The 24,822-nt window shown below is 46.6% G+C and overlaps 1 protein-coding gene across 1 annotated transcript in view; it reads right to left on the reverse strand.

Annotated features, from left to right (window-relative positions):
• Window positions 1-9,082: 9,082 nt before the first annotated feature.
• The window catches only part of TNFRSF11A (TNF receptor superfamily member 11a), a 72,473-nt gene continuing 56,733 nt past the window's right edge, over window positions 9,083-24,822 (reverse strand). Inside the window, exons 8-10 of the mRNA XM_060244371.1 lie at window positions 18,809-18,861; window positions 16,393-17,203; window positions 9,083-9,534 (exon numbers count right to left, since the gene is read on the reverse strand). Of these exons, the coding sequence (XP_060100354.1) occupies window positions 9,119-9,534; window positions 16,393-17,203; window positions 18,809-18,861 (1,280 nt within the window). The 3' untranslated portion in view covers window positions 9,083-9,118. The remainder of the gene's footprint in view (window positions 9,535-16,392; window positions 17,204-18,808; window positions 18,862-24,822) is intronic.

Raw genomic sequence — 24,822 nt, forward strand, 5'->3', positions numbered from 1 at the left:
TCTAAACAGGAGGCATCTTTTTATTCTTGCCAAGTTATTTTGAATTTTTAACTTTCCTTTATTACCCATTTCATTAAGAACTGTCATTAAAATAAACATCACGTCTTCAATCATCATGGCTGATATTTGAGCCTTCATACCTTTTCCAGTAGCTGTGAGAAAATTAACACGGCCTTGTTAAAGTAGTGGTTCTCAAAGTTACTGAGGCGGGACCTGCTTCTAAACTGCACTATGGTTTTTGTAGGGATGCCAGTCTCCAAGTGGGACCTGGGGATCTCCTGGAATCCTGGCTGATCTCCAGACTTCAGAGATCAGTTCCCTTGGAGAAAATGGCTGCTTTGGAGGGTGGACTCTCTGGCATTGTCCCCCACTGAGGTCTTTGTCCTCTCCAGGCTCCATCCCCAAATCTCCAGGAATTTCCCAACCTGGAGCTGGCAACCTTACCCCCTCTCCTTCACCGGAGCCCAGGTGGACCTGGCAACCATAACTGTTCAGGATGTCTTTGCAAAGCCATTCTACTCTCCTTTCCTACTTTGCAATGAAATGTGCAAGAATCACTCCTCAGTTAGTAAGTGACTGCTTTATTTTCCATGCTTCATAGTTATAATAAACAGGCAGAGCGATTTCCCACTAGTCTTACCTCGCTCTCATGCTCCTCTTCTCCACGGGGCTCCTGTCGGATTTCACAATCTCTGCAACTCTCTTTTGCCTTTTTCGCGCGGCAAACAGAAACTGTTTTTTAGAGGATCTTGTTTGCTGCGTGAAAGAGTGAGTTGCAGCCTCAGGGCAGCTTGTGCGAAATCCGACGGAAGCCCCGCTGAGAAGAGGAGAGTGAGAGCGAGGAAAGGTTAGTGGGAAATTGGTTGCGGTGTTACCAAGGAACAGGCTGTATTCTGTAATCATTCCACACATTGTGATATGGCAAGCTCCCCTCTGCCACGGAGCCTCCAAACATGTCTTTCCCCAGTTCACCTAGTTCCTAATCTACCGCTTCCTCCCTTCTGGATTTGTGACCCATGGAGAGACACTTTGGGGTCCTGACCAATGTTCCCTCTAAAGCTGCGGAGTCTTGAGAGCAAAAATTCTACTTTGGGAGCTCCTGGCATTCAAACTGTGAGCTACTGCATAAATTAGTACACTCTGGGGTCATCCTTCCTGAGCTAAGACAAAAATGTGTGAGTTGGAAGCTAAAAATCTGTGAGCTAGCCAGGGGTGGAATTCTAGCAGGAGCTCTTTTGAATATTAGGCCACACACCCTTGATGTAGCCAATCCTCCAAGAGCTTGCAAGGTTCTTTTTTGTAAGCTCTTGGAGGATTAGCTGCATCAGGGGTGTGTGGCCTAATATGCAAAGGAGCTCCTGCTAGAATTCCACTTCTGGAACTAGCTCATGCTAACTCAGCTTAGAGGGAACACTGGTCCTGACCCACACCTTGGGAAGCACCCTGTTAACCTACAATGAAGCTATTCTGCTTTATTGAGATGATTTATAGGCTACCACTTCAGAGACCTGCTTGAGGCAGCTAGCGCGTGCCCTCAAGTTACATTCGACTCACGACGACTCCTGCAAGGGGCTTTCAAGGCAAAAGAGAGGCAGAGGTGGTTTGTCTTTGCCTTCTGCAGCATTTGCCTTGCTGATCTTCCTTTCAGGTACCGATCCTGCTTAGCTTCTGAGATCTGATGAGATCGGGCTATACCAGGGGTGGCCAAACTTGCGTCATGTAAGAGCCACACAGAATAAACATCAGATATTTCAGAACCGCAAGACATGAACATCAAATGTTTGAGAGCCACAAGACAGGGAGGGAGGGAGGAAGGAAAATAGAGGGAGGTGGGAGGAAGAGGTGGAAAGAAAGTGACTTTAAATGCCACCAGCTGGCCTGGCTTGGAGAAGTGATTTAAAGAGAGAAATGCCTTCTCCAAGTTCGCCAACGGGGCAGTGGGGGCTTCAAGAGCCACACAATAAGTGTGAAAGAGCCACAGTTTGGCCACATAAATTAAAATAAACTGCTGAAATGCATTAACAACTAGGCCAGCACTATTAAAACAAGACAGGACATAAAATACACAACACAGCCTAAAAAATACAGATAAAATTATCCTTGGGCCAGAAATATACTATAAAATGTTTGAAAGATAAAACCCTTTAGTTAAAAGCCTGTTTGTTTGTTTTTTAGCCTGGTGCCTAAAAGAGAGTAAAGTAGGTACCAGGTGAGTCCTACTGGGAAGGGTATTCTAAAGATGAGGTACAGGGCTTTTTTTGTAGCAGGAACTCCTTTGCATATTAGGCCACACCTCCCTGATATAGCCAATCCTCCTGGAATTTACAGCAGGCCCTGTAAGAAGAGCCCTATAAACTCTTGGAGTATTGGCTACATCACGGGGGTGTGGCCTATTATGCAAATGAGTTCCTGCTACAAGAAAGCTCTGGTGAGGTGCCGCCACTGAGAAAGCCCTGTGTCTGATCACTGCCTGCCTCATAGCTAAAGGTAACGGCACCGAGAACTGGGCTTCAGAAGGTCTCAGCTGGCAAGCTGGACAATATGGTTCTAAGTAGGGATGCCAGCCTCCAGGTGGGCCCTGGGGATCTCCTGGAGTTACAGCTCACCTCTAGACTACATAGATCGGTCACTCTGGAGAGAATGGAAGCTTGGGAGGGTGGGGTCTATGGCACTGTGCCCCCCTGAGGTTCCTGACCTCCCCATACTCCATCCCCAAATCTCCAGGAGTTTCTCAATGTGGAGAAGGAAAACCCTGCCCCTCCACACCCCGTAAGGAGAGCCAGTTTGGTAAGGAGAGCCAGTTTGGTGTAGTGGTTAAGTGTGTGGACTCTTATCTGGGAGAACCAGGTTTGATTCCCCACTCCTCCACTTGCACCTGCTGGAATGGCCTTGGGTCAGTCATAGCTCTCGCAGAGGTTGTCCTTGAAAGGGCAGCTGCTGTGAGAGCCCTCTCCAGCCCCACCCACCTCACAGGGTGTCTGTTGTGGGGGAGGAAGGTAAAGGAGATTGTGAGCCGCTCTGAGACTCTTCGGAGTGGAGGGCGGGATATAAATCCAATATCTTCTTCTTCTTCTTCTTCTTAAGGGTTGCCAAGAAGGATCTGGCAACCATAGTTCTAAACGACATAAGGACTTCAAAGGTTAAGAACCAGCACTTGGAATTGTGCTTGGAAACAGATATGGGGTGATAACGGGCCTTTCTTCGGGGGTATTTTGTATTTTTGTGTTTCTGCACCTGGAAGTCATGTCAACCTCTGGGGACCGACCCCTACTGGGGGCCTGGAGGATATTCAAGAGGTAGCTGAATAGAGCCTGTCCTCCTGACTAGAAGAAGAAGACTGTAGATTTATACCCCGCCCTTCTCTCTGAATCAGAGATTCAGAGAGGCTTACAATCTCCTTTATCTTCTTCCCCCACAACAGACACCCTGTAAGGCAAATGGGGCTGAGAGAGTTCTCCCAGAAGCTGCCCTTTCAAGGACAACTCCTGCTAGAGCTATGGCTAACCCAAAGCCATTCCAGCAGCTGCAAATGGAGGAGTGGGGAATCAAACGTGGTTCTCCCAGATAAGAATCCGCACACGTATGTCTCAGCTGGTCTGAGACTCTGACATTCAGAGTGAAGGGTGGGGTATAAATACAGTATCTCAGGTGTGGCCAACGGTAGCTCTCCAGATGTTTTTGCCTACAATTCCCATCAGCCCCAGCCATTGGCCATGCTGGCTGGGGCTGATGGGAGTTGTAGGCAAAAAACATCTGGAGAGCTACCGTTGGCCACCCCTGCAATATCTTCTTCAAAACATGGTAAGAAACAGGTTTCTGGTTGAGATTGTTATCACCTGACTGAACTAGGCAACTACCCTTTTACTTCTCTCCTTGCGAAACATTATTTTTTAATATCACAACTAGCGGGGGGGGGGGGGTTGTAGCAAGACCTCCTTTGCATATTAGGCCAAACACCCCTGATGTAGCCAATTCTCCCGGAGTTTACAGTAGGCCCTGTACTAAGAGCCCTGTAAGTTCTTGGGAGGATTGGTTACATCAGGGCGCATGGCCTAATATGCAAAGGAGTTCCTGCTACAAAAAAAGCCCTGACAACTAGAAAACTTAAAGAGAAGGGGTGCAAGAGAACTAAGGATGATGCAGAACTGTCAGAAGAGGGCTACAGAAGACACAAGAGGGCCTTCTGGATGGAGACCTGACAGCACTACAGGAAATTGGCTTAGCTGCACAGAATAAAGGGAAGGTTTCCTTCAGAAGTTTGGGATATCCAGGGCTGGACCTAGGGTGTGTGGCGCCCCAGACAGATTCACCAATCGCTGCGCCCTGCTGCCTGCATGGTGGATGAAGAGGAGAAGCAACTGGAGGAGGTGGGGCGGGCAGATGAAGAGAATCTACGGGGAGGAGGCAGGGCGGGCAGGAGGAGGAAGAGAATCAATGGAGAGGAGGTGGGACAGGCGGGCAGACGAAGAGCAGAAGCGATGGGGAGGAGGTGGGGCGGGCAGACGAAGAGGAGAAGCCACAGGGAGGAGGAGGTGGGGTGGGCAAGCTACGGAGGAGGGGAAGGGGTGGGTGGGTAGAGGAAGAGACAAACTAGTCATTTGTCTGGGGAGGGCTGGCTCCCTAGGCAAATGCCTAATTTGCCTAGTGGGCGGGCCAGCCCTGGGGATATCAGCACAAGAGTTATGCAGTTGTGATCCTCTTGGGTTAAAAAATACAGCATTCACTTAATTTTTTTTTGCAGCAGGAACTCCTTTGCATATTAGGCCACACACCCCTGATGTAGCCAATCCTCCTGGAGCTTACAGCAGGCCCTGTACTAACAACCCTGTAAGCTCTTGGAGGATTGGCTACATCAGGGGTGCGTGGCCTAACACGCAAAGGAGTTCCTGCTACAAAAAATGCCGCGATGCATTGTTAGTACAGAAGCCTTGCTAGTGCTGTTTGTGTATGGTCTTTGCAGCAAATGGAATGCAGGCAGGCACCCAGCTTTCATCATGTGTGTTGAAGGGTCTGGTTATGAGCCAGCCAGATCAGCTGAGAAGGAAAAGGCCAGGAGAGGGCAGCGTGACTAATTCTGTGAGTTTGCTGACTCCTGAAGAGAGAGAATGGCTTGCAATGGAAGGGTTTACACACCCCGTACCAGCAACTGACCGAGACTCCGCAGGAAATTCCTCTCTGGCTCTAATAGCTTTTCTCACAATGAAGAAATGAGTCGCTGTCATTATCTGGAAGATTCCTGGGGAACAAAATGAGCATTCTGTATTATTATTATTATTATTTCACAAATGTTATATTTCTATTTTGATTCCACCTGTTAATAAGAAACAAATATGCCCTAACTCAGTCCTCATAGTTACCAACACAAGCCATAAGCAGCAGGTCAACATTAGAAAATTCATTTTATACAATTCTGTGCACAAACCCCCCCCCCCCATTAATTGCAATGTGCCTGCTCGCCCCCGTGCCCCATTCACAGACAAAAGAGATCCTGTGCACAGGAAAACATTAATTCTAGAGGAATCCTACATTCTCAGTTCTGAAGGTATGTCCATTAGTTCAGATTGGCTAAAGCAGGGGTGTCAAACATGGGGCCCGGGGGCTAAATCAGGCCCCCGGAGGGCTCCTATCAGGCCCCCAAGCAACTGGCTGTCGTCTGTTTCCTTTCCACTTCTGCATCACAGCTTGTTTTACTAGGCTTGCTCAATCACACAAGAGCTACAGAGCAAAATCTCTATTTTCTCCATTGACTGAGGCTTCTCCATTGGGGAGGAAGGGGAGCTCTCTCAATCACACAGCAGAGCTACTGAGCCAAGCCTCTCTTCCTTCTGTTGGCCAAGGCTCCTCCTCCTCCTGGTCCCCTGGGGAAGGAAGGAAAGAGGCAGAGCTTCCTTTGCCCAGTTCCCTGGAACCCATGGGAGAGATACAAAGAAAGCATCTTAAGACCAATGAGTGCTGATATTTTAAGCATATTTTAAGGGTTTTTTTAAAATTATTTCATTGTGTTTGTCTGTGTCCTTTATAAAGATTATATCTCTGCTACCTAATCTTAAATAGAAACATACATGGCCTGGCCCAACAAGGTCTCATTTATGTCAGATCCAGCCCTCATGACAAATGAGTTTGACATTCCTGGACTAAAGTGTTCTAAATTCTAGGGGAAGCCTGCATTCATACAATTCTAGCAGAATCCTACATTCTCCGTTCCAAACGTGTGTCCTTTAATTTGGATTATCTACAGTGTTCTCAGTTCTAAGAGAATCCTACATTCACAGTTCCAATGGTGTGTCCATTAATCCAGATTAACTAAAGTGTTCTCAATTCTAGGGGAGTCCTACATTCATATAATTCTAGGAGAGTTCACACACACTCATGAATCAGGCCAACGTCACAGATGTGGCGATGTTTTGTCCGTCTTGAACCTATGGCTCATCAGCTTAATTGGATACCTCAAGTTCTGGCATTTTGGGAGAGGGAGGAAAAGTTCTGTTTGTCAGCTCTATCCACTCCATGCATCATTTTATAAACCTGACTCCCCTTAGTCGTCTCTTTTCTCAGCTGTAAAGTCCCATGCTCTTCAGCTATTGTTGTTGTTGTTGATTTTTTGACTGCCCTTCCTTGCTTACACAGGGCTCAGGGCAGCTCACAACAATTTAATGCAGGACAATATAAAACAAGTTAAAACTATAAAACTATGATGTTTATCACCTTGAAATGATGAACGCTTTAAGAAGCAAGATGGCAACGTTAACTTTCAGTCATTTGGTGGGGGGGCGGGGTGCCAGGCAGATGGCGAGAGGATCCTGCAGATGCCCTGCAAATTTGGTGCCTCTCTCTCAACCCCACCCCCATACATTATACCCTACGTTTTGCCATTGACTTCAGTGGCCCATAGTGTATAATGGAGCTGTATATTGGGGAACAGCCGAGTATCTCCCGAATCAGATTTGGCGACCGAATCTGATATTCAGGGAAAGTGGGCCCTCCAAATATTTCCCCCCCTGAATCCAAATTTTACCAATTTTTCCTTGTCTGCACATCCTTAATGTAGACTTAGTGTATGATGTCAAGCAGATTTCAAGTTACACAACGGGTTACTCTGTTACAACAACCATCCTGGGAAGCAGGTGAGGCTGAGACTGCCAGTAGGGACTCGAACCTGGGTCTACAGTTACACACACTTGTGGAGTGAAGAACAGCTGTCACTAGGTTTTCTGTCCTAATAACTCTTGGTGCAGTATGAAATCTCTTTTATGTCGTCTAACTCCAACTTAGCCTGCATAGTACTTCTTACACCACATCTTATTAAATTTCAGAGATGAACAGTTTGAAAATGTGGGTTGTCTCTTACTTGTTGGAGTAGTCAATATGTTCTACATGTAAATATCTTTGTAATAAACCTGAAACATTTTTGTGTGATATTCCACGTGTCTTTATTATTTAGAAGTATAAGCATGGCAGTTTTGTACAGACACATAATGGGCTGTTCTCCACAGTGCTAATCTGCCTTCTTAACAAAAAAATTGCCCCCTAAACCAAAATTTCTGGCTAAAGACCTGCCCAGGGGATGAGGAAGAAGGAGGATTGCCTCCTCCATCTCTTGGGGCACTGAGCAGGCAGGCAGAAAAAAATTTGCTGACTTGAGTAATTCAGGGGTTGCCCTATTAAACAGCTGGCTCTGTAAGAAGTGTGGTTTCATGTTACATGTGTACATAGCCCAAAACCCACCATTATAACAAAAGAAGAAGACTGCAGATTTATACCCTGCCCTTCTCTCTGAATCAGAAACTCAGAGCGGCTTACAATCTTCTGTATCTTTTCCCCCCACAACAGACACCCTCTGAGGTGGCTGGGGCTGAGAGAGCTCTCACAGCAGCTGCCCTTTGAAGGACAACTCTGCCAGAACTATGGCTGACCCAAGGCCATTCCAGCAGGTGCAAGTGGAGGAGTGGGAATCAAACCCGGTTCTCCCAGATAAGAGTCTGCACACTTAACCACTACACCAAATTGGCTCTAATAGATCTTGGTGCGTTATGAAATCTCTTTTATGTGGTCTAACTCCAATTTAGCCTGCACAGTACCTCTTATACCGCATCTTGTTAAGCTTGTTGCTCGGAATCTTTAGCAATTTGGACAAGATGCTTAGGAGCTTCGCACCCTGATTTTGGCACATGCTCAACGCTAGCAACATATTGTGCCCAAGTTTCCCAGTATTTCAGTTTGTTCCTTGACAGCTGTGAGATGCACCATCCAGCATCAATAATACCTTGTCCTTCCATGCAGGGCTTCAGAGAATCTCTCAGAAGAGCAGAGGTCCCACTTCTGGCTAGTTAGTCCCAGCGATCTGTGAGGAACAAAGCTCAATGGCGGCAGAAGGTTCCAGATTCAAATCCTGGTGTTTCCAGTTAAAAGATCTTTGGTTGTAGGCATGAAGGAAAGATTTTCCTCTGAGATCCCCGAGAGCAGCTGATGATAACTGAGTTTGATGTTCCAGTAGTCTGACTCAGTATGAGGCAGTTTCACATGCCACCATCTGATTCCTTAAGAGCGAACGTAAGTTTGGGGTTATTTAGTGCAATCCGACTAATGTCTCCAGGATATATTCAAGGATAGCGCTCCATATGGGGGTCATTTTGTAGAAAATAGGTGGTGGATCTCATTAGCATAACTCATTAGCATATGCTGCCCCACCCCCTACCAGCCAAAAGCAAGAAAGGAGAGCCCCGGGTGAGTGAGGCCTGCTTGGGTTGGCGAGAGATCCAGCCAACCCAAGCAGGCCTCGCTCACCTGGGGCTCTCCTTGGCCACACACCCCCCACAGTCAAAAGGCCAGCAAGCCACCCACCACCCAAAATCACATAAGTGGATAAAGGGAGGTGCAGGCTTCTCCAGGGGTGAATGAGGGCTGCTGGGGGTGTGGCAAAGCCCCTGGTGGCTGGCTGGCTGCCCACTCTGCTAATCCAGTGATTGTTATTCAGCTGCACCTACTATTCTATGGACAAGGGAGGTGGGGAGGAGGGGGGGAACCCTCAGAAAGGTTCAGGAGCTGTGCTCCTGTGAGCTCCTGCTGAATCTGAGGCCTGCATATCCCATTGCTAGAAATCAGCAAGCAGACATTTCTATCAGTGCAATACATTTTCTAGAAACTGTTCCGGTCTCCCCACCTCTTGTACAGGTTGAGAGGCTTCATTACCAAACTGTTTTCTGTTTGGACAGTCTTGATTCTCTTCTTGAACTACCGGCCCCGAAGTTCGCTTGTACTCTCCAACGCTGCCAGTTCCTCCTTCGCTTTCAGTGCTGTGGCAGGAATCCATCTCTGCAATTTTTTCCTTATACTGGGGAACATTGCCCGCAAATGTCTCACAGCGGTTCAAGTTTTCCTCTTGCACCGGACTGCCCAAGTTGTCCTCCGTCACCCCAGGAGACGCCGAACCCTCATGGGAGTTCTGACTAACGTAGACAACTATGATGTCGCCTTTAAAATTCATGACCTGTCCGCTTGAGATGAATGTAGAGTTACTATTTCCAGTCACATTTCCTGGAGGGTGTGAAAGAGAAAGAGATGCAGAATAAATCTGGGTGCTGTTTAAAAAATAACAACAACCACCCTGTGCTTGTAATTTAAAGAAAGAGGGTAGCATCCAATCCATCCAAATGCAATAGAAATAAATAAGAAGTGCAAAATCAGAATACTTCGCCTCATCCCAACATGCGTTCAGTCTTCAGTTGGGAATGCTAATACTGAATGAGTTAACTTTTCTCAACCTAAATGGGCTAGCCTTCAATACACTTAGAACAGCGTTCACTCTGTTTAGGATTGCAATGACCCTGGAAAACGTCCGCTTCAGATAGAATCACAGAGTTGGAAGGGGCCATAGAGGCCAAATAGTCCAATCCTCTGCTCAGTGGAGGTTCAGCCTAGAGCTCAGCACCTGCCTGCTGATTTCACTGTTGAACAACTCTGACTGTGAAGATCTTAACTGCACAGCTCCTACAGGTCAATTGTGGCAGCCTTCACCTACATGAAGACAAGCAGTGACGTGCACCATTGCAGTTTGGTGCACACAGGGCTTTTTGGAAGCAGGAATGCACAGGAATGCAGTTCTGGCTGGCTCGGCACCCGGGGGTGTGGCTTAATATGCAAATGAGTTCCGTCTGGGCTTTCTCTGCAAAAAGGCCGTGTGAAACAATGATGACATCAGGGGTGTGGCCTAGTATGCAAATAAGTCCATGCTGGGCCTTTTCTACAAGAAAGCCCTGTGTGAAACAATGGTGACACCCAAGGGTGTGGCCTAATATGCAAATGAGTTCCAGCTGGGCTGGTTTTTTTTTACAAGAAAGCCATGTGTGAGACAATGGTGACATCAGGGGTGTGGCCCAAAATGCAAATGAGTTCCAGTTGGGCCTTTTCTTCAAAAAAGCCCTGCATGAAACAATGGTGACATCAGGGGTGTGGCCTAATATGCAAATGAGTTTCAGCTGGACTTTTTCTACAAAGAAAGCACTGGGTGCACATTTAATACTGCCCAATCTCTCAGTTATGTTTAGGATACCCAAAGTGGCCTAGCAGGGGTGGCTAACGGTAGCTCTCCAGATGTTTTTTGCCTACAACTCCTATCAGCCCCAGCCAGCATGGCCAATGGCTGGGACTGATGGGAGTTGTAGATAAAAAACATCTGGAGAGCTACTGTTGGCCACCCCTGGCCTATACTCCTCCCTTCTCATCTGAATTCATTTGGTCTGTGTACACCGATACTTAAAGGCTCCAAGAATTAGGGGAGCTATCAGTCTCATGTCACCCAGCTTCTCCAGATGAATCATATATACATGGCAGCATTCTTGAATGCTTAATGGTAACCATGGTTAGCTGAAATGTAATGCTTCCAGTCAGGGCTTTTTTTGAGTTCCGGACTGGCTTGGCATCTGGGGGTGTGGCCTAATATGCAAAAGAGTTCTTAGTGAGCTTTTTCTACCAAAGAGCCCTACAAAACAATGGTGATGTCAGGGGTGTGGCCTAATATGCAAATGAGTTCCTGCTGGGCTTTTCCCACAACCCCCCCCCCGCTTCCGGTTAAGATGGCAGAGTAATCAGAAGTAATCCTGTGCCTCTCTTGTCTTGTCTTCACATCATGCTTTGATTTGGATCTGTTTTGTCTGATATTGTGGCTATTGCTCTAAGTTTGTATTCTACTTTTGTTATGATTGCTTCCAATGTACGGGCTCATAATTTCAAAATGTGACAACTGCTGAACTCTCTGCCACTGATGGACAAGAAGCGGTAATTTTCTGGCTGGAAACAATAGCTGCTCAGCCGAAAAAAACAATCCGAACAGCTAAAACAGCAGTCTGAAGAGCTGAAACAGCAGACTGAAACAACTATTTGCTAATGATAAGGTAAATCAACAATTCAATTCAACGAGTTTGGGGGTCAACTGAATTTATGGGTGCTCAGGTTCAGCAGATGGAATCTACAGTAGCTGCTTTGGAAGAACGGTGGTTAGTTCTAACCACTGTTACAAACCACAGTAGCCAACTTAGGGTAACCCAGCAAGTGGCTTCTGAGGCAAGGGAGAAACAGAGCTTTGTCTGCCGTGCTTTATTTCTCCGCCGCTGCCACAATATTGTTGGGTATTGTAGCTCTGGATGCATCTGGGAGGAAGAGGGTTAAGAGAATTCACTCAGGTGTGTTGGCATCCATTAGATGCTGAGCCTCTTCGAGCTGTTGCTTGCCTTTTGTTTCGTCTTAGGACTTCTCTTCTTTGCTCTCTTACCTGAGCTTGGAGCTGTAGCAAGTTAACCTTTTTTTTTAAGTTAATTCAGTCACAAAAAGTTCAATGTCCCTACATGAATATGTCATGTAAGAAGTGCTTCTATTTTTGTAAGTGAAATTTCTTTCTCTTGCTATCACTGGAGTCAGATATTTGTAATTGGTTTGAACAGTATGGGAAACATGGAGAATCAGGGATGCTGCGTAAAGCTTCTGTGAGTTTCCAAGGCATTTTTTTTTACATTTAACCCAATAAATATTTGGCCAGGCAGACAGTTAATTGCGTTGGAGAGGGCCAGAAGATGGAGGTTTCTTCCCTGGGTGGGGAGAAACCACTGGCACCAGCGTGTAACCACACGGGGTCTAGCTCATTTCCAGAATCACAGGGAAAACAAACGTTCCTGGGCTTGTTCCTTTTGGCTTGGTCGTGTAGCCTTGCAGATTAGCTAACAGATGAACAAACAGGGCAAACATGGAACAGTTTTTGCTTGGGATGGCACCCTCCAGAGGGGTTCCATTCTCAAGTTTCCAATCCTTATCTGTACAGCATTGTGTGTAAGGACAGGGTGGGGGGGAGATCCCATTTTAAAACGTATTCAGCTTTTTTTTTCAAGCTGAGCGAGTGCCCTCCGGCTTTACGTTCCAGCTTCAAAAACCTTCATTTTGACTTGTCTTTCCTCCAGCTCTGAACTGGTGAACCGTGAAGATAATGTGACCAATACAGGGCGACAGCCAAAACTGTGGATCTTCTTTGGCGGTGTCTCGGTATTATTTCCTCTGCCTTTGTAAAAGCTAAAATCTTACCCTTCTTCAACAAAAAGAAGAAAAAGAAGAAGATGACAACCCACAGTTTGGGGAACTAAAATCTTAGCTTCTCACAGTTCAATCCTATGCAGAATTGTCCAGTCTAAACTCACTAATTTCAACTGGAGTAACTCTGAATAGGATTGCAAAGTGGTAGCCATAGGGCTTTTATAGACTGGACCAGGGGTGTCAAACATGCAGTCCAGGGGCTGAATCAGGCCCCCAGAGGGCTCCTATCAGGCCTGCAAGCAAGTCTGTGAGAGCCAGTTTGGTGTAGTGGTGAAGTGTGCAGACTCTTATTTGAGAGAACCGGGTTTCACTCCCCACGCCTCCACTTACAGCTGCTGGAATGGCCTTGGGTTAGTCATAGCTCTCGCAGAGTTGTTCTTGAAAGGGCAGCTTCTGGGAGAGCTCTCTCAGCCCCACCCACCTCACAGGGTGTCTGTTGTGGAGGGAGAAGATATAGGAGATTGTAAGCTGCTCTGAGTCTCTGATTCAAAGAGAAGGGCAGGGTATTCATTTTTGCTTTATTTTTTATCAAATTTATATACCACTCTGCCCTGATGGGAAACATGGAGAATCAGGGATACTGAATAAAGCTTCTGTGCTTCCAAGGCATTTAAAAAAAAAATTTTAACCCAATAAATCTGCAGTCATCATCTTCTCCTCCTCCCTCTCTCTTGCTTCCTTCTGTTAGCAGAGGCCGTTAAATAAAATATTGAAAGAGTGCGAATCTTTTAAGCATGTTTTATTTAAAGCTTTTAAAAAAGAATCTTTGTGTTTGTGTCTGTCATGATCCTGGGCCTAGTGAGGCCTGTAGGCCCCAGGAAAGCCTGCTTAGGAGTTACTGGGAAAAGTCTACATCTCCCAGGATCCCCTCTGTCCCTCTGATTGGGTAGCGAGGGTTTTGGAGGGAAACAGGCCCAGAGAGGCGTGGGGCCTGGGAAGAGAATATAAAGGCCAAGCCCAGGAAATAGGTGTTCTTTTCCTGGAAGGCTTACCTGGAAGCAGGCTGAAGCCTGGAGAGCTGAAAGCAGGGGAAAGACCCTTACCCAAGGGGGTAAGTGCTGGTAAGCGTAGGGACTGTAAGATAGACGCATTAGGGCATTTGTTTATTTTCCCTTCACCCTTTTACTGGTTAATGCACCTTGTTAATTTATATTGCACTGAAATAAACCTTTTTGTTGTTGTTTACTCTGCCTCGTCCTCACGCCTAGCTAAGGGAGGCCTGAAGGGCTTGGGAGGGTACTTTGGCCTTCTCAAGGGGAACCCTTAACCCGGAGTGATGGCAGTAATTTGGTAAGATCCCTCTGAGTCGTGACAGTCTCCTTTATAAACTTTATATCTCCACTACGGGGCCTTACATTTTATGACACTAGGGTTGCCAAGTCCAATTCAAGAAATATCTGGGACTTTGGGGGCAGAGCCAGGAACAAGGGTGTGACAAGCATAATTGAACTCCAAGGGAGTTCTGGCCATCACATTTAAAGGGACAGCACACCTTTTTAAATGTCTTCCTTCCATAGGAAATAATGAAGGATAGGGGAGCCTTCTTTTGGGGCTCATAGAATTGGACCCCCCAGTCCAATCATTTTGAAACTTGGGGGGTACTTTGGGGAGAGGCACTAGATACTATACTGAAAATTTGGTGCCTCTACCTCAAAAAGCAGCTCCCCCAGAGCCCCCGAAACCTCCAGATCAATTCCCCATTATACCCTATGAGAATCGATCTCCACATAGGGAATAATGAAGTGCTCAGCAGACGTTTCCCTCCCACCCCCCGCCGTTTCTGGTGACTCTGAAGTGAGGGATTGGCCTCTCTACTCACGAGTTGCAGCCAACTTCTTCCAAGTATCACAGACACCCCATCCCAAGAGGAAGTCTTTCCAATCGGAGACTTGAGCCTCCGGAGGGGGATAGTCACATGGTGGCTTTGGAGGCGGGGCTTCCTCCGTCGGCCAGCTGACTGGGGGCGGGAAGCAGCCTGGGAAAGCGGAAAACCCCCCGCTGGGACCTGGGGATTGGCAAGCCTACGTGACACACATGGCCTGGCCCGACAAGGTCTGATTTATGTCAGAGCCAGTCCTCATAACAAATTCGTTCGACTTCCCTGGTCTGGATTATATGCCATACATTCCAGCTGCCCATTTAAAGCCTGTCTTCAAGGGTTGTAGCAAACCCAAGCCTGCTTTGTGGGAAGGGCGGGATATAAATTGGATAAAATAAATAAAATAAAATAAACCCGGGCAAGCATTAAAGCGATTCCAGAATACACAATTCTCGCTATATTGAAAGGTCCACCATTGGAAAAAAAAATTTTTTGCTGCAAAAAAAACTAAGGAAAACTTGGGTTAAAAAAAGAAAAGAAACCATTGGATTTGGGCCTTGTGGGGACTTGCTAATATTAGAATATTGCTTTTCAGTTCTGTCAAAATTATCAGATTGGCTGGGGTCCATCACCAACAGTCCCCATCACCAGTAAGAATCAGGGCTGAGGAAAAAGTTATCAGCAGCTGTTTCGTGGCTTGAAATATCGGGTCCTTTTTTGTTTGGGGAAAAGACCATGGAAACTTTCCTTTGCTCTTCCATTCTGTCCTCTTGGCTGACTCTGAGGTTGCTGGGCGCCATCTTTCCCCTCTGTTTTTCCACGAACAAGGCAAGAATGACAGTTTCAGAGATCAGCATGTGGTTAAATCACCTTGGCCTACATGGTGTTGACATGAAACTAAAACAGAAAGAGGGGGAAAGATTCCTCTCGTTGGCATCTCTAGGGAAACAAATGGAGCCCATGACCAAACTTTCATATAAACCAGTGGTGCCTCAGAGACATTCGGGCCTCAGATTCAGTGGGAGCTCACAGGAGCACCGCTCCGGAACCTTTCTGAGAGTTCCACCTCCTCCTTCTAAGAGTTCCATCTCCTTGTCTATTGAATAGTAGTTGCAGCTGCATAACAATCCCTGGATGAGCTCCACCACCTATTTTTCTACAAAACAATCCCTGGAGACATTGGTCTTTTTCAGCCAGCCTATGTACTCCAGTTTAGGAACTGGCCAGTAACGGATGTTTTCTGTCATTTCAGACAAGAATTGGTTGCTACCAGAATACTTGTACCCAGGGCTTTTTTTGTAGCAGGAACTCCTTTGCATATTAGGCCACACACCCCCATGTAGCCAGTCCTCCTGGAGTTTACAGCAGGCCCTGTACAAAGAGCTCTGTAAGCTTTTGGAGGATTGGCTATATCAGGGGGTCTGGCCTAATATGCAAAGGAGTTCCTGCTACAAAAAAAGTCCTGCTTTTACCTGTTCAGACAATTCAGCTTCTATCCTATTGGTGAGGCATGGTTAACAATGCTTTCCTCCTGGTTCTAAATCCTTCTTCCAGATCTGAAACGCTATGGAGTGACAGGATTTTCCCACCATTTTTCACCAGGCATGCAAACTCTCTCCTTTTTTTAAAACGTTGGGAGCACTATGCTGCTGAATAGCCAAGCAACCCAATGGTGGTACTATTCTGCTCTCTTGCTTCAGCACCATAGTGTTCTCAATAAAAAGCCCCCCCCCCCAAAAAAAACCCCTCAGAAAGATCATCCACATGGCATAAAATGGCAGGAAATGGAAAGCGGGATGGTTTGAATTGGCACAGGGCTACAGAGACAGCTCAGTTATGGGAAAAAAAGCTCTGTGTGGAAGTCCAGTCCCTGTACTGGTTTACAGGATGATGGGATGGAAATGAAACCAATCCGTTTTCCATAGGTTGTCTGAAAAAGACCATTAACAAGCAGAGCACAATGCAACCAGCAAAAGGCCCTGCTTTTGGAGACTCACCAGATGCAGCTGGAGGATCTGAAGTACCGCAGTTGGAACCAGTGTTGTTTCTTTTTGCATTCTGATGCTTTGCCTCGGTTTCGTCAGGCGGCTCCCCTGCGGCACTAGGATCGCTTGTCGGAGCATTCTGATTCGTGGAGGAAGAGTCCAAGGCACAAGTGCATTGTGGGGAAGGTCCACCCTTTTTAGAAGAATCTGCAGCGCTGCCACATTTTCTGGGAGATTCTCCAGGTGCTATGCCACAGGCAGGACAACAGTTTGTCACCACAGGTGTTGTCAGGGTGTCTAGGCTCTCGATATTCCCTGCATTGTTACAGCCACAGGGATGGCCAGAAGGCAGTGTGCCTTTGTCAGAGAAAGCACGAGGAGGGCCTGCTCCACACGAAAGGTCGGAGCAGCAGCAGTCCGATAATTCGACCAGGCTTTCAGTTCCTGCAAAGCACTGACTTAAGCTATCATTCTCCCCCACTTCCAGGGGCTCCGAGAACAGCAATGCAGGCGTGCTGTCAGGCTGACTCAGTTGCGGCAGGTAATTGCGGCCAAGGAGGATTCTGTCCAAATACTCATCTTCCATGGGGATCTGACGAAGGTGGTCGTTTTCTGTCTTGCTCTCAAGAGACAGGATCGGGAAGTCCTCTTCCGATTCATAGTGAACCGCGTCCATGGCGGCTTTCTCGCACACGACGTGATCCGTGGGGGAACACTGCTCGTCAGAAAACGAGTATGCATCGTGGTGCAGCAGGTAAGTTCCTGGCAAAAGACCTGAAAGACTTGCCATGTTTGTGTTCACAAACATTTCCGCAGGGGGATCCTAAATGGAATCGAAAAACAATTTTAACAAAATAGCAAGCAGGATATCATTTTGAAAATGGAACCCTCAGGCAAGCCTTCCTCTGTCAGCCTCGACTCTGCTCTTGCCATACTGAGACAATGATACTGGCTTGCTATGCAGGGCTGTTGCAGGGAATACCAAGCTTAATGCACGTGATCTCCTTTGAAGAATGAAGAGCTACACCAATGCTATCATGGAGGAGGGACGGTGGCTCAGTGGTAGAGCATCTGCTTGGGAAGCAGAAGGTCCCAGGTTCAATCCCTGGCATCTCCAAAAAAAGGGTCCAGGCAAATAGGTGTGAAAAACCTCAGCTTGAGACCCTGGAGAGCCGCTGCCAGTCTGAGAAGACAATACTGACTTTGATGGACCAAGGGTCTGATTCAGTATAAGGCAGCTTCATATGTTCATGGAGATATTATGGTTTAAGTGTCAGATGCCTGGGCAATGATGATACTCAGCAGTAATTCTGAAGATTTTAACTATGCAATTGTATGCAGTTAGGAGTAGAAGAAGAAGAAGATGACATTGGATTTATATTCCGCCCTCCACTTGAGTCTCAGAGCGGCTCACAATCTCCATTATCTTCCTCCCCCACAACAGACACCCTGTGAGGTGGGTGGGGCTGAGAGGACTCTCACAGCAGCTGCCCTTTCAAGGACAACCTCTGCCAGAGCTATGGCTGACCCAAGGCCATTCCAAGCAGGTGCAAGTGGAGGAGTGGGGAATCAAACCCGGTTCTCCCAGGTAAGAGTCCGCACATTTAACCACTACACCAAACTGGCTCTTGTAGAGCCACTCCTCGACTTGCACCTGCTGGAATGGCCTTGGGTCAGTCATAGCTCTTGTAGGAGTTGTCCTTGAAAGGGCAGCTGCTGTAAGAGCTCTCTCAGCCCCGCCCACCTCACATGGTGTCTGTTGCAGGAGTGGGGGGGAAGGTAAAGGAGATTGTAAACCGCTCTGAGTCTCTGAGATTCAGAGTATAGGGCAGGATGTAAAATCCAATATCATCTTATTATTATTCCAGTCTCAGCCTATGAGCTTTGAAAGAACTAATTCTGCAAAAGATTGGGTCAGACTCTGTCTTCTGGAGGTCAGAGTCTAGAGTGGGTACACCCACCAGCCTTCTCCTTAGCACGTTTAGAAATATTTTGCATCCTTGTTGTTTCCCAAATAAAACATGCTGATTTAAAAAAAACAACAACAACAATGAGAAATAACATTTGAACTGGATTAGTGAGGCCATGAAAAAGCACCATTCTGCAGAAAATCTCTCTCTCTCTCAACACAGCAAAGTTGACAATTGATCAACAGTAAAAACCCTGCTAATCGACTTAGGTGAAACCCCATGAATCTTAACAAGATGTTATTCAGAACGGAATCGACTGTCTGGACTTTAAAGCGAGGAGATCCTTTGTGGGTTTCCCGTTCCTCGCAACCCTTATGTGGTCCAGCAGCCACTAAGGAGGAGGAGCGCTCTTATTTCACCACCGGTTGTATTCTAGCTGCCAAGGCAAGCAGAGGCTGCAGAAAGCATCAAAGAGTGTGGGGATCTGGGCGGGCTTCGTTTTTTGGGGGGTTTTTTACCTTTGTCCCTTTTATTTGCGTGCAGATTTCGTTCACCCAGTACTGCAGATCTGCTGGAAGGAGAGACAAAGACAGGGACAAATCGGATCTTCGGCAGATTGCAATTATTTATTTATTTCGATTTATATCCCGCCCTCCGCGCCAGAAGCAGGCTCAGGGCGGCTTACATATTCATGTGTAAACATGAAAAAATAGAAGTACAATTAAGACATAAAAACATAAAATCGTAAAAATATTAAAAAACATTGCAAGTGCTATTGATCTTTAGATGGTAACCTGTTTAATAAAATGGATGGCTGCCTATTCTGTTTTATATTAAGTTTAACTATGCTGCTGTTCCAGCTGGATGTTCTATGTAAAACAGATCTTAGGTTCATGCTAGAGGTGGTCCAGATGTTTCAAGGTCTGCTATATTATGCCACATAAGAAGAAGATGATATTGGATTTATATCTCACTCTCCACTCCGAATCTCAGAGCGGCTCACAATCTCCTTTTTCTCCCTCCCCCACAATAGACACCCCGTGAGGTGGGTGGGACTGAGAGGACTCTCACAGCAGCTGCCCTTTCAAGGACAACCTCTGCCACAGCTATGGCTGACCCAAGGCCATTCCAGCAGGTGCAAGTGGAGGAGTGGGGAATCAAACCTGGTTCTCCCAGGTAAGAGTCCGCACATTTAACCACTACACCAAACTGGCTCTTGTAGAGCCACTCCTCGACTTGCACCTGCTGGAATGGTCTTGGGTCAGTCATAGCTCTTGTAGGAGTTGTCCTTGAACTCCTCCTCCTCAGCCCCACCCACCTCTCCAGTATACCCACCATACCCACAAAGCTACTCCCGTTTTTAAGGGAAAATATCATTCTAGATCTTGTGTTTGTTAGCTAAATTCCTCCTCGAGTTTTAAAACTCAGACTGTGAATACGAAACCAAATTTCCCACACCACCCTACAGCTGGTAATGCATTCTTCAACCATATACACTCAAGTAATTAGGCCAAATTCAATTTAATTTGATTTTTGGATTTATATCCCGCCCTATCCCGCAAGCGGGCTCAGGGCAGCTTACAATAGTAAAATCTAACAGAATTAAAATAATGTCATAAAACAGACATTACAAAAAAGGAGAAGCACAGTAAACAATCTTACAGACAAAGGTGGCAAAACCAGGGCTTTTTTTGTAGCAGGAACTTCTTTGCATATTAGGCCACACACCCCTGATGTAGCCAATCCTCCAAGAGCTTATAGGGCTCTTAGTACAGGGCCTATTGTAAGCACCAGGAGGATTGGCTACATCAGGGGGATGTGGCCTAATATGCAAAGGAGTTCCTGCTACAAAAAAAGCCCTGGGCAAAACCACCCAACAGCATGTGGCTGATGGCTAACTGATTGATGGGTAACCACCACAATCTGATCCTGTACCAAAGGTCAGCTAAACTGGCTATCACTGAGTTAAACAACAAAGCCACCTGAGTTCAGTGGACCAAGGTCCAAACTACACATAACTTTTGGCACGTAAGCTCTGATCTTACACCCACCTTGATCAATTCTAGACCATGTGGTGAGGCATACAATAAGACACTGGATGCAATATGTATTGATTAGGACATAAGGCTGTAGAATAAGAGGCCTCAAGAATATCTTTAAGCCTTCGTCACGTCATTAAATTTCCTTGTGGTCCACCATTGTTCCATTGTTTTATTGTATTCTGTATTATGAGCCAATATGTGTACTTACTTTCCTGAATCCTGACCTCTAAAGAAGACCAGTCTAGGTCGAAACACGTCAAGTCGAGTGGGTTCCCATTGCAGTTTTATATTTGTACAAAGGATAGAGGCTAATGATGAGCCCCTAAATGGTTTTAGCTTTATAAATACATGCATGTTTGCTTATGATTTATAAATACATGCATGTTTGCTTATGATTTATTATACAGTTTGCTTTTAATGACTGGCCCTTTAATTGCATATTAACCTTTGAGGTATCTTACTCCAGTTTTTGGATTAAGTTTCTTTCCCCTCTGTTTTTTCCAGGTCCAAACTAGACAGTACGTTCAACATGTGACCACCACGAGGGACTTGTGACAAGAGCGATGTTATGTATTGGAACTGGAGTTTGGCCTTAGGACCAGCAGAGACTTGGCTGAGCTGGAGACCCTAAAACAACAGCTGCCTGGATTCAAAAAGGAGGCCCATCAGGGATCGTTAGGCCAACTATTAACCTATAGTTGTGTGTAATGGGATGATGGCAATGGGATTCAGGAAGGAGGCCCATCAGGGATCGTTAGGCCAGCTATTAACCTATAGTTGTGTGTAATGGGTGATGGTAATGGGATCCAGGAAGGAGGCCCATCAGGGATCGTTAGGCCAGCTATTAACCTATAGTTGTGTGTAATGGGATGATGGCAATGGGATTCAGGAAGGAGGCCCATCAGGGATCGTTAGGCCAGCTATTAACCTATAGTTGTGTGTAATGGGATGATGGCAATGGGATTCAGGAAGGAGGCCCACCAGGGATCGTTAGGCCAGCTATTAACCTATAGTTGTGTGTAATGGGATGATGGCAATGGGATCCAGGAAGGAGGCCCATCAGGGATCGTTAGGCCAGCTATTAACCTATAGTTGTGTGTAATGGGATGATGGTAATGGGTTTTTGGGTGGGGAGGTTTGCATGCATATAAGCAGGGCCCTTGGTCCTGCCAGACAGTTCTGTTCCTATCTCACTATGCTGAATCACTGAATAAAGAGCTGAACTCACTCTCTCTTGGGCGTCCTCATGCTTTTTAAGGGATTTTGATTCTGCAGCAGATTGGGGCTCTGGTGGGTGGGGGGCTTCATGTAGCTTATCAGTGCCCATGTATACCCCCCCCTCTAACTATGCATTTATTTGTGGCTACTCCTTTCAACATGTGTTATAAATTCCTTCTGTTCACAGTTTAGATCCAAACTCTAGTAATTTCATTCCTTACATTCAGTTTGGAGGAAAACTATTTTTAAAAGGTCAAGGTAGTCCCCCGTGCAAGCACCAGCTGTTTCCGACTCTGGTAGGGTTGCCAATCCCCAGGTGGGGGCAGAGGATCCCCTGGTTTGGAGGCCCTCCCCCCACTTCAGGGTCATCAGAAAGCAGGGGGAGGGGAGGGAAATGTCTGCTGGGAACTCATGATTCCCTATGGAGACTTATTCTCATAGGAAATAATGGAGAATTGATCTATGGGTATCTGGGGCTCTGGTGGGGCTATTTTTAGAGGTAGGGGCTCCAAGATTTCAGTATAGCATCCAGTACCTCTCCCCAAAATATTCACCAAGTTTCAAAAAGATTGGACCAAGGGGTCCAATTCTATGAGCCCCAAAAGAAGGTGCCCCCATCCTTCATTATTTTCTATGGAAGGAAGGCATTTAAAAAGGGGTATGGTACCTTTAAATGTGATGGCCAGAACTCCCTTTGGAGTTCAATTATGCTTGTCACACCCTTGCTCCTGGCTCCACCCCAATGTCTCATGGCTCCACCTCCAAAGCCTCCTGGCTCCACCCCCAAAGTCCCCAGATATTTCTTGAATTGGACTTGGCAACCCGACTCTGGGGTGACGTCACATCATGACGTTCTCACAGCACCCTTTTTACGGGGTGGTTTGCCATTGCCTTTCCCAGTCATCTACACACTTTCCCCCCAGCAAGCTGGGTACTCATTTTACTGACCTCGGAAGGATGGAAGGCTGAGTCAACCTTGAGCCAGTTACCTGAATCCAGCTTCCGCTGGGATCGAACTCAGGTCGTGAGCAGAGAGCTTGGACTGCAGTACTGCGGCTTTACCACTCTGCGCCAGGGGGCTCTTAAAACTATTTTAAAACCTTTTTTCAAAAGCCCAGATTTTGTGCAAAGAAAGACTCCTTCTAAAAAAGTTCTTGCCAAAAAAAGAGAGAGAGGAATATGAGCCTTCCAGGACCATCCCTGCCTAACATAAAACGTTCCACACCAGCTGGGTCTTTGTTCCATGTCATACCCCATCAGGCTATGACCGACCTGCTAATGGTGGTGCTGTGAGCTAATGGTTGGTTATTCTGTTCTGAGAACTGTCACATGACCTTCCAAAGGAATAATTATATATAGCATAGGGAAGATCTGAAAGGAACAAAAGAACTCATCTCCTTTAAACAAGCTCAGTGATTCCATAGAAAAACATGATTGCACTTTCCTGCAACTGTTGTTCATTGATGCCCACTGTGCAGACGCAAATTGGGACTGCGCTTGTGTAGGCTGGCTATAGCTTTCCCTCTAGCTTTTAGAAACCTAGAACTGGGGCAGTCTCAGGAAAAACACCACACACGTGCAGGTTTTTCCTCCAGAACCATCACATGTCTTTGAGGGGAACTGCCCCCATTCCCTCAGTTTCTGCTAGGCTGCTGCAAACTCAGTCACACAAACAAGAAATTAAGTAATCTTTTTGTTGTTCAGTCGCATAGTCAAGTTCAACTCTTTGCGACCCCATGGATCAAGTAATGCCAGGCCCTCCTGTCTTCCACCATTCTCCAAAGTCTGCTCAAATTCGTGTTCGTTACATCAGTAACGCTGTCCAGCCATCTCATCTTTTGCCGTCCCCTTCTTCTTTTGCCTTCTGTCTTTCTCAGATCTTCTCCAGTGAGTGCTCCCTTCTCATTTGGTGGCCAAAGTATTTGAGCTTCAGCTTCAGCATCTGGCCTTCTAGGAAGCAGTCAGGGTTGATTTCCCTTAGGACTGACTGATTTGATCTTCTTGCAGTCCAAGGGACTCTCAAGATTCTTCTCCAGCACCACAGCTCGAAAGCATCTATTCTTCTGCACTCAGCCTTCCTTATGGTCCAACTCTCACAGCCGTACATTACTACTGGGAATACCATCACTTTGACTATACGGACTTTTGTTGACTTTTATGAGAGCCAGTTTGGTGTAGTGGTTAAGTGCGTGGACTCTTATCTGGGAGAACCGGGTTTGATTCCCCACTCTTCCACTTGCACCTGCTGAGATGGCCTTGGGTCAGTCATAGCTTTCATAGAAGCTGCATTTGAAAGGTCAGCTGCTATAAAAGAACTCTCAGCCCCACCTACCTCACAGGGTGTTTGTTGTGGGGGGGAAGGTAGAGGAGATTGTGACTGCTCTGAGACGCTGAGATTCAGAGTATAGGGCGGGATATAAATCCAAAATCATCTTCTTCTTATACTGCCTAGGTTTGCCATAGCTGTCCTTCCAAGGAGCAAACGTCTTTTAATTTCATGGCTACAGTCACCATCTGCAGTGATCCTGGATCCCAGAAATGTGAAGTCTGTCACGACTTCCATGTCTTCCCCTTCTATTTGCCAAGGAGTGATGGGGCCGGATGCCATGATATTAGTTTTTTTGATGCTGCGTTTCAAGCCTACTTTACTTTACTTCCTTAGTCCCCCACCCCCAAGATAGAAAAGAGCTCACAGAGGGGCAGGAATGTGCATCTGCACAGAAGATGTTGATGAACAACAGGTACAGGTAAGTAAAGGTAGTCCCCTGTGCAAGCACCAGTCGTTTTTGACTCTGGGGTGATGTTGCTTTCACAAAGTTTTCACAGCAGACTTTTTATGGGGTGGTTTGCCATTGCCCTCCCCAGTCATCTACACTTTCCCCCCAGCAAGCTGGGTCCTCATTTTATCGACTTTGGAAGGAGAGACTTGATGTTCCAGCTTTACAGCACGTGTATTTCTGGTAATTGCTTTAGAGGAACACAGGTCTTGTCTGAGTAAGGTTCCCCGTGCAGAATATGGAGACTGGCTCGGGTCTTGCCGCTGAAAGTCTGACGTTGCCCAGACACTACAGCCTTGAGTGCCTTGATCAAGAAGGAAAGGAAAGGTCCCCTGTGCAAGTACCAGTCATTTTCGACTCTGGGGTGATGCTGCTTTCACGTTTTCCTGACAGACCTTTTTACGGGGTGGTTTGCCATTGTCTTCCCCAGTCATTACAGTTTCCCCCCAGCAAGCTGGGGACTCATTTTACCGACCTCGGAAGGACGGAAGTCTG

This window comes from Heteronotia binoei, chromosome 7 (assembly GCF_032191835.1).
Source record: "Heteronotia binoei isolate CCM8104 ecotype False Entrance Well chromosome 7, APGP_CSIRO_Hbin_v1, whole genome shotgun sequence".
Taxonomy (NCBI): Eukaryota; Metazoa; Chordata; class Lepidosauria; order Squamata; family Gekkonidae; genus Heteronotia; species Heteronotia binoei.